Raw genomic sequence first — 11722 nt, 5'->3', positions numbered from 1 at the left:
TTAAAAGCTGCATAAAACTAAACTCACTAACTCACTAATTAGAGTATTCCTTCTGATAAGTATCAGGTCATAAAGTTGATATGACATGGACATGAGCGTGAAAAAGGTTTAATGCTGCTTTTAACAATGTCGTTTTGGGGGACACCAGTATTGAGCTTCATACATTCTACCCATGTGGGGAATCAAACTTAGTGAGTGACAAATGCTTTAACGTTTACCGTATCACACAGTAATGGACAAATACTGCAGAGATGCCAACACTATTTTGGGCCAAAGTGTAATAATAGAGGTCAAAAAGTGTAATTTGGACCTAAAAAGTGTAATACTTGTCTGCCGATCGCTTCATCATGGTACACGTTTTCACGAAAGGAAGATTCTTGACTGAAACACATGTGACCAATCATTATGAAGCTCCATACATTGAAAATTGTTGGTCATGTGACTAAAAATACTTTAATTCCTTGCAAGTTTATTAGAATGAGTGCTATGCTGAGAGTTAGCCATTTCTGCACCCCTGCACCTGTGCGTTACGAAACACTTCCCTGTGAAATTTTACCCACTTTATTGATTTTCGTAAAACGAGTAGAAAAGTGTAATTTTCGCAGATTAAGTGTAATGGCGCAATTTACTGGTCAAAATCGTAATAATTACGCCTAAAGCGTAAGGGTTGGCATCTCATACTGGTATGATGATCGTTGTATGCTGTTGAAAGGGTAAATAGTTGAATGTAATGTCCTATAAACAGAATAAATACCAATCATTCTGGCCAATACCCGTGACGATCAGGGTTAGAATTGGTCTTCAGCAACCCATGCTTGTCGTAAGAGGGTACGGGGTCGGATGGTCAGGCTCGCGTACTTGCTTGACACATGTCATCGTATCCCAATTGCGCAGAACGATGCTCATGATGTTGATCATTGGATTACTTACAGACCGCTGCCATATAGGTGGGAAATTGCTGAGTGCAGCGTTAAACAACAAACCAACCAACCTACCAACTTTGACCAATATGACATATGTTCGTTCTGGAGTTGCAGAGTTGTGAATACAATGATTTACAGTTGAAAGATTCCAGTACCAGATAATATCAGAAAGACTGCTCCAAAAAGGAAATGCATTTTCAGATTTCTTTTGGGTGGGAAGTAATACCCTCTTGAGGGGCACAGAAAACTCGGACCTGCAGCTGGTTATGGTTAGACAGCGCCAGCCCCAAGGGATTGGACTGACTGACTGAGTTTGGTATTACGCCGCTTTTAGCAACCCAAGGGATTGGAAGAGCAGGTGGAAACGTGCACTGACTGTGATTCAGGATAAGGTCATACACGTGGTTCCAACTCCTCCCTTGCTCATGCTGTGGGTCACTGGATTGTCTGGTCCAGACTCGATTATTTACAGACCGCCGCCATATAGCTGAAATAGTGTTGAGTGCGGCGTAAAACTAAACTCACTCAGTCACTCCAACTCTTCCCATAAATGTTCCGAACGTCCGGCAACTGAGGCCACCGGATATGGTACATTGTGGTTATGCAGGAATTCTACTGTTGCAAGTGTTGTATGCGATTTTGCAGTGCGTTGTTGAAAGATTACATTAGCGTAGGGTGTCATTAAAATAAATTTTATGGTAACTTGCATATTCACCGGGGTTCGTCTACCAGCGTGGGAAATCTACGCATCAAATGTTACGCTTTCGCCGCTAAATCTCGCAACCTCTGCATATTGTTGGCGACGTCGGTATACTCTAGTCCAACCATCAGTTTGATGCACGTTAATAACTTACTCATCTTGAGCCAACAGATCTTCGTAGCATGTTAGGCCAAAGTTGATACCACTGACGTCGCGGTTGACGTAGTCGTGACGTCAACACACATCTGACAGAAAGTCTGCGTCACAAAGATGATTCCGCACTGCCTGGTCAGATACCCACAATCCTTGCATCATCTGTGTACACAATGTCGCAAATGACGTAGCCGTGTGCATGCTATGTGACATGGGGTGAGTCACGTAAGGTACCATGTTGCTGGTACAATACGAAGGTCTTGACGTGGCGCTCAGGGACACATGAATTACCCCTGCTACAGCCGATTGATGACAACACCATTGTTAAGTTGTGCAATACATGGACACCATTTCTATCGATTTCCATGAAATAGTGGTAAATTGATCACATATACAACTGAGGATGCTAACTACAATGGTTTCAGTAAGATTTGCAGATTTAAAGAAATATATAGTTTTTATGGCGGTACTGAGGCAGATCGAAACACCATGACGTAACTGAAATACTATTTACAACATCATTTGTCCCACCTCACTGATGTTACTCACCCTAACCTCTATCTTTTGTTGAAATTAATATCAATGACCGGTACAACGTGTGTCGCCCATTTCTGATGATGCCGAGAAATTGCTGGAAAATTGCTGAAACTTGTCGAAAGTCGTGTTCACTCATTGCTGGCATTTAAGATGATTTGTGTATCTAATAAGTATTAGAGAAGCCTCAGAGATGAGTTTGTTAGAGATATCTGATTTCAATTCACTTCCTATCAAGGTTTCAGGAAGATGTGAACAACGTCTATATGGTTTGTAATGACGTTTCAGGCCTGGTTCTTGTAACCCCGGAAGATCCGGGTTAGAATTGGTCTTCAGCAACCCATGCTTGACGTAAGACCAAGAGGTGACTAACGGGATCGGAAGCTCAGGCTCGCTGACTTGGTGGACACATGTCATCGTATCCCAACAGTTCATGCTGTTGATCACTGGACTGTCTGGTCCAGATTCGATTATTTACAGACCGCCGTCGTATAGCTGGAATATTGCTGAGTGTTGCGTTACACAACAAACAAACCAACTATCCTAAAATAAAGTTTTGCTTTGTGACATTAAGCCGTTTGTATGGGTTTTTTTATAAGTATAAAGCTTCACCTTTGAAATATTACGTGTAAGTTGTGATATATTTCCAGGCTTTCCATGGATGGGTAAGCACACTGGCAATATTGGACTCGTAAAGAAATTAATGTTGATAATTTAACAATTGTATATTATATTTGGGAAATACCATTGCCGTCTTAAAAGGCGACAAACGGAATCGTATCCCAATTGCGTAAATCGATGCTCATGATGTTGATCACTGGGTTTGGGTGCCCACTCGATTGACCGCCGCCATGCATATAGCTGGAATATTGCTGAGCGCGGTGCTAAACAACCAACGAACCATTGTCGTGAACGTTAAGTTTTTAAAATATAAGCAATGGTCATACCCTTCATGAAAAAGCAATATTTCCAGATAATCAGAAGATAAAAACTTTCTAAGGGAAGAAAATACCATAGGCGCCCGAAATATATCAGAGTATATATTTATAAGCATGACCTATATATATAAGATATATCTTATATATATAGGTCATGCTTATAAATATATGAGAGTCGGGCGCCTATGGAAAATACAATTAAGCCACTGGTTGGCAAGTGTGGTTTTTGTTCTAGAACAATTTAACCTCAGTGTATATCATCGCACTGCAGAAAAATAAGACATATATTCTTCTCTTGTTAATATGTGTATTTCATCATCTTGAAATTGAAGAATATACAGATATTTTGCAACAGATGGAACGTCTCCATGTTCAAAGACGATGGAGTCATCTGACAGAAGTGGGCAGCTTTGCTCCAAGGCTGTACTGAATGCTAAGCCCATGGATGTACAGTAATTCTATCCTTTAAAGAGGTAAGTCTAGATAAGAAGACAGTAAGTACGCCTGTCTGTTATTTATATTTTTTTAGAAATTATCATTTAAACTGTATAGCTGTTTGTTCCTAATTGTTTCATTCACCTGATGAAGGAGTAAGAACATACTTCGAAACGTCGTGACCCTTCACAATAAAGAAGTTGTCATCCATAAAACTCTTGTCTTTATCATTTAAACTATTGATTATTACCTGAGAGACTTTAGCAAGTCTAAGTCGTGAGCTGTTCGACTTTTTCCATAACGGAAGTCCCCACTGCGCATGGCTGGAAATACGGAAGTATCTGACCACGCTGTTTTGTTTTGATTTTACAGAAGTCGAGTTGTCAATATTGTGTGAGCGATCGTCGACAGTAACTCGTTAATCATGGGAAGAATAGGGAAACCACAGAAGAGTAGGAAGCACAAGAAAGTAAAGCCGCTAGATCCAATAAAACAAGTGGAAAGTGAAGCACGGTAGGACAATTTGAATGATACAAGATAACTCAAAAGTCATAGTTATGAGCGTATTACTTGATCCCTGTGTGATACTTTTCGCGTCGTATTGGACTGCGAAATCGCAGCTATACTGATAGCTGCGATTTTGCAGTCCAATACGACGCGAAAAGTACTTGAACTGTGATAATAACCTTTACATGCCCTTATAACATAAGCTCATTATCACAGATCAAGTACAAACATATAAGGGAATCCTGCAGGTGGGTAAAAGTAAACCCGAAAAATATCTGGATACATTTCTGTTGATGTTCTCTGGTCTTGTGTATGACTTAACATCCGCCCTCATAATCATATTTCTAAAAGTAACGCAATTGCAGGATTTTAACAGTAACAGTTAATTGATATTGTTTCTCAGTAAAGGTCAGCACAACCAGAAACCTAGAAATGTGGACCAGGAAATCCCCAAGAAGGCCATTTTGTTGGGAGCCTCCATAAAACGTCATGCCTCGCAGAAGCAACATGCAGGTGTCAACAAAAAGAGGAAGAAGAAGTGTGAGTGTTTGTTGCGGATGTTCGTCTTGTCTTACAAATAGTTTGTTTTTACAAGTTTATTACATGCTTGAGTGTGAATGACTGAGATTTGTGAACAGGGATATTTTTACTGCGGTGACATCACTCTGCCAGAATTACTCCATAATGTTATAATAGTAATAATTCATTTATATAGCACCTAGTATCCATCTGACTAGTTGCTCACTGGATGCTGTAATCAGAATCTAATTATTATTATTACCAAATTATTATTATAACCAAAGCTGCGTGTTAGGCACTAGAAGGTTATAGTCACATTTCCTGCTAGGTGAACAGGGGCAATTTTGAACAAACTCATTTGTGAGACCACAAGTATATAATGTGCCTCGTTGTGGGGCAGAACTGAAGTCCTGGACACTCTCAGGAGTTAAGCTGCCAAACACGGTCACAAATCCAAGGACTCTCCAAGCCGGACATTGCTTAACTTAAGTTCAACTGATTCGTGACCTGAGCTCTACACACAGGACCACACACCGCCATGACTCCAAAACGTTTTCTGTCCTGTGTGTTGTCACACAGCAAAGTAAATGACATTGTGAACATATGCATTTCACCATTAGGTCAGCAAGTCTGGACATCAGATGACCAACCTCCAGCCAAGAGAACTCGCGCTGATAATCTGATGGCCAAGTGATGTGAAAAACGTCTTATGTTACATTGTTCACATCACGCGATGACAGATCCATCATATTTCACTAGACACATGAAATATCCTTGATTTCCAATATAATGATGATGCCCTTCACATGTCTTTCTCCTTGCTTAACCACACAGTGCAGATTAGAGTTTAGTGAAGATATTGTGATCATCCGAGTCACAATACTTAAGCTGTCAGTTTTGTATCATGATTGGCAATGAGTAATGATTCTACACACTCAAGCATCGTTCAGTGGGATGAAATCAGGAAATATAGTTCAGGGTAAATATGAAATGATTGAAATAAATTTGCTATTAACTTTAGAAAGAATTTATCATGACATGTGTCCAGGCAACGTCAGTTGTCTGTTAGATAATAGTAGTTATCTTTTCACTCCAGTCCTGATTCAACTTTGATTTATTATATGTAATCAACAAAAAGCTACATTTGCCTATCAAATAACCTCTTCAACCAAATTGCTTAATTTCACCTGATTCATGATCTATTCTTCGTGCACACAACCACATGATGCCACCACTAAATGAAGAGTGAGTGAGTTTAGTTTTACCCCCCACTCAGCAATATTCCAGCTATATGGCAGTGGTCTGTAAATGATCGAGGCTGGACCAGACAATCCAGTGATCAACAGCACGAGCATCGATCTGCACAATTGGGAACCGATGACATGTGTCAACTAAGTCAGAGAGCCTGACCACCCAATCCGGTTAGCGGCCTCTTACGACAAGCATGGGTTACTGAAGATCAATATTCTAACCCAGACCTTCACGGGTACTAAATATGAAGATGATGAATGTATGGGTACCTCTCTTTCAGTTAACATCAGTGACCCAGAAACCAGAAATACATCAGGGAAGAAAGGTCAATCCAGTTTCAACAAATCAACCATGAAAACAGTAGATGATGAAGACATCGTAGACAAGTTTATGGTTAGTAAAGCTGTTAAAATACATCACAGGTGATCATTGGGATTTTCATCCAGTTGGGATCAGAGGCAGAATAGGTAAACCGTGCCCCATACTTATGTCAAGCTGGGCTATTTACTGTGGGGTTGGATAGCCTAGTGGTAAAAGCGTTCGCTTGTTACACTGAAGGACTGTGTTCGATTCCCCACATGGGTAAAATGTATGAAGCCGATTTCTGGTGTCCCATGTCGTGATATTGCTTGAATGTTGCTAAAAGCAGCATAAACCATACTCGCTCCAACTGGTGGATAAAGTTAGCATCACATTAAAGAATATTGCAGTGATATAGTGACGTGTGTGTCACTGGTTTGTCTGTGGCCAGGACTGGGATTTACAAGACTGCTGTTACCTAGCAGGTATTTTGATGAGAAATGCATGCATACTATTTGTTTAGTTGGGAATTGGCATAATACTAAGATCTGTATGTAAAAGCTGATGTTTTGACCTGTATAACATGTGCTTAGTATAAAACCACAAGTCATGTAACCTGTTCATATAGGGGGTATTAGCCTTTGAAGTTGCTTTGCATAGACCATCAGATTTAAGTCAGTCCCAATTTGAAGTAAAATTGAGGCAATTAGAACTGGGAGAGAATTCTAGCCCTCACATGCTCAGTGAGGATTTTTACTTGTCAGCACAATTTGGTACTGATGAGCTATTGGAGTTATGGCTGGCAGTGTAAACTATTACAAGCTTCTATACCTTGATCAATGTGGTGAGTGAGGTAAATGGCTGGCAGTATTTCGTAAACTATTACAAGCTTCTATACTGAAGCTTGATGCAGCCCATAGATACCAGCAGTCCTATCCTTGTAAACTGCAAGGCAACCAGGTACCATATTTTAACGCTTTTGATAGAGAAGTCGATATGAATATGGAAGAGTCTGACAATAAGCAGCCCTCTTTTATATGTATATGGAAGAGTTACCGTTCTTTTAAGAATGTTCTATTGACCAAGTAATTTGAGTGCAGCAGCGAAATATGTGTACATCTTGATATCTAGTATTGCGTACTGACTTGTTCATAGATATCTCAAAGTATTAAAAGTGTTTTTTCTTTGACATTGTGAAAAAATGTCATGCTGTAGATATGTAGCCAGTGAAATTCTACAAGAGTATTAATTCATTGCAGTTTCACAGAAGCGGAGATATCAATCCTTCAATAACAAAAAGAGCAGAAAAAATGAAAATGTGAGTATACTGCTACATTTTCACTGGTTTCACTTCTTCATTTTCATCAGTTTCACTTCTATGTTTTCAATGGTTTCACTTGCTTCATTTTCACTGGTTTCACTTGCTTCATTTTGACTTGATTCAATTGCATGATTCACTGGTTTCACTGCTTCATTCTCAATGGCTGACTTCTTTGTTTTCACGTCTGTGACGTAGTGGAGCATCGTCCCAGTGAGCAAAACGTCAGAGGGTCAATCCACAACAGTGTCATCATTAAAGATGTTACCGAAATCTATTTTCCTTTTAGAAACTGTAGGCAATTACCAGAGAAACAAAAATTCTTGCACAGTGCAGAATTCACGTTGGACCTGTAATATTATATATTAGGAACTGAAATTCCTGTAATGACCATATGACCAATGTTGGCTTTGTCCTTTTCTGCTCACTGAATGCCTTCACTTTGCAGGAGATCAAAAGAGCACAAGCAGAAACACAAAGAGAAGAAGAAAGAAAAAGACAGAGAAAAAGAACGAGACTTCAGCCAGTTCAAAGGTTTGCATCAGTTCATTCTTGTTTAATCCATAACAACAAATTTGGATTTATAGAAGTGATGTCCTTAATCCCTTGACATCATTTGACACAAGAGGCCTAGTTGTCATAGGTGCCTCAATATGGTGTTCAGAGTTGCTTCCCTTGATTTTTATTTGATCCTATGATTTTACGTTTAAGTCCAAGAATTCTTGCTTCTGCACCTGCATCACTTCAGATATATCGGGGGGCGGTGGGGTAGTCCCATTCCCCCAAATAGTAATAAATAGGAATATATAGGACTTCTTTTCACATCCATTTAAAAAATTGTGTATTTCTTTTCCCCAAATTCCCCAAGGTAATTGTTTGATCTGCATTTTAGAACTTTCAGCTTGGTAACGGTGTAAGAATATAAACTATAGTTGTCATCCATAAAGTTGTATGCTTCATTATCCTCCAAAGTAGGATGTTTTGTGAGTTAATGTATTGAGCTAACAATTCTGTAGTTTGAAGGTCCTGATATGATTGCATGGATTCTATTTAATGATATTCCACCTTACCTCCTCCTTCAGATGATGTACAGTTTGGGGATATAGTTCATGCTCCCCCAAGCCTGTCTGTCCTCCCATGCAAAGCACACACAGAACAAGGAATTCCTAGGGTGAGTAGCGCACACAGAACAATGAATTCCTAGGGTGAGTAGCACACACAGAACAAGGAATTCCTAGGGTGAGTAGGGCACGCAGAACAAGGAATTCCTAGGGTGAGTAGCACACACAGAACAAGGAATTCCTAGGGTGAGTAGCGCACACAGGACAAGGAGTTCCTAGGGTGAGTAGCACACACAGGACAAGGAGTTCCTAGGGTTCCTAGGGTGAGTAGCACACACACAGAACAAGGAATTCCTAGGGTGAGTAGCACACACAGAACAAGGAAATTTCTAGGGTGAGTACAAAGGAGTTCCTAGGGTGAGGACAAGGAATTCCTAGGGTGAGTAGCACACACAGAACAAGGGAATTCCCTAGGGTGAGTAGCTGCCCACACAGGAACAAGGAATTCCTAGGGTGAGTAGCACACACAGGAATTCCTAGGGTGAGTAGTCCACAGGGTGAGTAGCAGACACAGAACAAGGAATTCCTAGGGTGAGTAGCACACACAGAACAAGGAATTCCTAGGGTGAGTAGCGCACACAGGACAAGGAGTTCCTAGGGTGAGTAGCACACACAGAACAAGGAATTCCTAGGGTGAGTAGCCCACACAGAACAAGGAATTCTTAGGGTGAGTATTGCACACTCAGAACAAGGAATTCCTAGGGTGAGTATTGCACACACAGAACAAGGAATTCTTAGGGTGAGTAGTGCACATTGAACAAGGAATTCCTAGGGTGAGTAGCGCACAGAACAAGGAATTCCTAGGGTGAGTAGTGCACACAAAGCAGGGGATTCCAAGGGTGAGTAGCGCACACAGAACAAGGAATTCCTAGGGTGAGTAGGGCACACAGAACAAGGAATTCCTAGGGTGAGTAGCGCACACAGAACAAGGAGTTCCTAGGGTGAGTAGCACACACAGAACAAGGAATTCCTAGGGTGAGTAGCCCACACAGAACAAGGAATTCCTAGGGTGAGTAGCACACACAGAACAAGGAATTCTTAGGGTGAGTATTGCACACACTCAGAACAAGGAATTCCTAGGGTGAGTATTGCACACACAGAACAAGGAATTCTTAGGGTGAGTAGTGCACATTGAACAAGGAATTCCTAGGGTGAGTAGCGCACAGAACAAGGAATTCCTAGGGTGAGTAGTGCACACAGAACAAGGAATTCCTAGGGTGAGTAGTGCACACAGAACAGGGGATTCCTAGGGTGAGTAGCGCACACAACAAGGAATTCCTAGGGTGAGTAGTGCACAAACAAGGAGGAATCCTAGGGTGAGTAGCCCACACAGAACAAGGAATTCCTAGGGTGAGTAGTGCACACAGAACAAGGAATCAGAACAAGGAATTCCTAGGGTGAGTAGTGCACACAAAGCAGGGGATTCCAAGGGTGAGTAGCACACACACAACAAGGAATTCCTAGGGTGAGTAGTGCACATTGAACAAGGAATTCCTAGGGTGAGTAGCGCACACAGAACAAGGAGTTCCTAGGGTGAGTAGCCCACACAGAACAAGGAGTTCCTAGGGTTAGTGCACACACACAGAACAAGGAATTCCTAGGGTGAGTAACACACACAGAACAAGGAATTCCTAGGGTGAGTAGCCCACACAGGACAAGGAGTTCCTAGGGTTAGTGCACACACACAGAACAAGGAATTCCTAGGGTGAGTAGCGCACACAGAACAAGGAATTCCTAGGGCGAGTAACACATACAGAACAAGGAATTCCTAGGGTGAGTAGTGCACACACACAGGACAAGGAATTCCTAGGGTGAGTAGTGCACAGAGAACAAGGAATTCCTAGGGTGAGTAGTGCACACAGAACAAGGAATTCCTAGGGTGAGTAGCACACAGAACAAGGTAATTCCTAGGGTGAGTAGTGCACACAGAACAAGGAATTCCTAGGGTGAGTAGCACACACAAAGTATTCCTACAAGGTATTCCTAGGGTGAGTAGCACAAGGAATTCCTGGGGTGAATAGTGCACACAACAAAGAAACTTCTTAACAGCATGGATAGGTAATGGTCACTGAACAAGGATCTTGTAGGGTAATCTGTTCTCACAGAATTCTAGTTTTCAGGATAATGTATGGAAGACTGCACACAAGACTAGGATCCTCAATGGTAAGCACACTAAGAGGTATTCCCAGGTTAAGTAATGCCAAGGTGATTTGTAATCCAGAACATTGTCCTAAAGTGTTGGAACCTTCACATAACATTACCACTGTTTCCCATTCCAGCCAGGAAAGAAGTCCCTGTTGCTGAAAGAGGTCTTCACAAGCAACTCCAGCTACAGTCAACAGACCCCCCCCGGTGGCCAGGGGGGACGGCGTGAGTTGGGGCAGACTGTCAAGAGGAAAAACCTCTCTATGGCACAGCAACACATTATGGATCATGAGAGGGAGAAAGCTGTACAGCTCTATAGGGAATTGAAAGATAAAAAGATGAAAAGATTTAACTGAAACTAAAGGCTTTGTGTTTTTTTTAACTTCTCTGAATAAGATAGTGAATTGTGTTTTGCTATGAATGAATGAATGAATGAATGATAATTGATTTGTATAGCCTGGATTCCAGATTGGACATGACTGCTCAACGGCGCTTGTTGAAGTGAGCGAAAAAAAAATATGTCTTCAGATGAGTTAGAAAAGAGTTTTTTGTTTCACAATTTCTGATTTCCAGTGGTAGGGCATTCCACAGTTTGGGAGCTGCTATGGTTATCAATATTCCAGTTATATGACTCCAATTTTAAATAATCAAGTCTGGACCAGTGATTGACATCACGAGAATCTGAAGTCTCCAATATAATAAAATGAGGAGTGCTTGCCAGGCATTTTTGAATTACATATGAACATAAACCCATTGGTTCCACAAGAGCAAACCATTTTTCACAATGTCCTATTACTGGCAATATGGTGAAATATTTACAGTTACAAAATTGTGAACTGTTGCATGACAAATTTGTTGAAGGAGTGGATCGCACAATC

The 11722-nt window shown here is 41.1% G+C and overlaps 1 protein-coding gene across 2 annotated transcripts; it reads left to right on the top strand.

Annotated features, from left to right (window-relative positions):
- The first annotated feature begins 3996 nt into the window (after window positions 1–3996).
- On the top strand, window positions 3997–11202 carry LOC124284152 (coiled-coil domain-containing protein 137-like). 2 transcript variants are annotated; one of them, XM_046720212.1, is made up of 7 exons: window positions 3997–4196; window positions 4594–4730; window positions 6241–6353; window positions 7520–7578; window positions 8027–8112; window positions 8661–8749; window positions 10979–11202. In XM_046720212.1, the coding sequence occupies exons 1-7, from the start codon at window positions 4108–4110 to the stop codon at window positions 11198–11200; spliced, it is 795 nt and encodes a 264-aa protein (XP_046576168.1). In that variant the 5' UTR covers window positions 3997–4107; the 3' UTR covers window positions 11201–11202. The 2 variants fall into 2 exon arrangements, with proteins under 2 accessions (XP_046576168.1, XP_046576167.1); XM_046720211.1 differs by having other exon boundaries at window positions 3998–4196; window positions 4594–4736.
- The last annotated feature ends 520 nt before the right edge of the window (window positions 11203–11722 follow it).

This window comes from Haliotis rubra, unplaced genomic scaffold, assembly GCF_003918875.1.
Source record: "Haliotis rubra isolate DU_JTF1 unplaced genomic scaffold, ASM391887v1 Scf33, whole genome shotgun sequence".
Taxonomy (NCBI): domain Eukaryota; kingdom Metazoa; phylum Mollusca; class Gastropoda; order Lepetellida; family Haliotidae; genus Haliotis; species Haliotis rubra.
Note: the sequence above shows the minus strand (reverse complement) of the source record. Positions and strands in the feature narration are given on the sequence as shown.

Coding starts and splice junctions, on each gene's coding strand:
- LOC124284152 (XM_046720211.1), top strand. CDS start 4,108: ATGGGAAGAATAGGGAAACCACAGAAGAGTAGGAAGCACAAGAAAGTA. Junction 6,354..7,519: donor ACATCGTAGACAAGTTTATG/GTTAGTAAAGCT, acceptor AATTCATTGCAG/TTTCACAGAAGCGGAGATAT. Junction 7,579..8,026: donor AGAGCAGAAAAAATGAAAAT/GTGAGTATACTG, acceptor TTCACTTTGCAG/GAGATCAAAAGAGCACAAGC.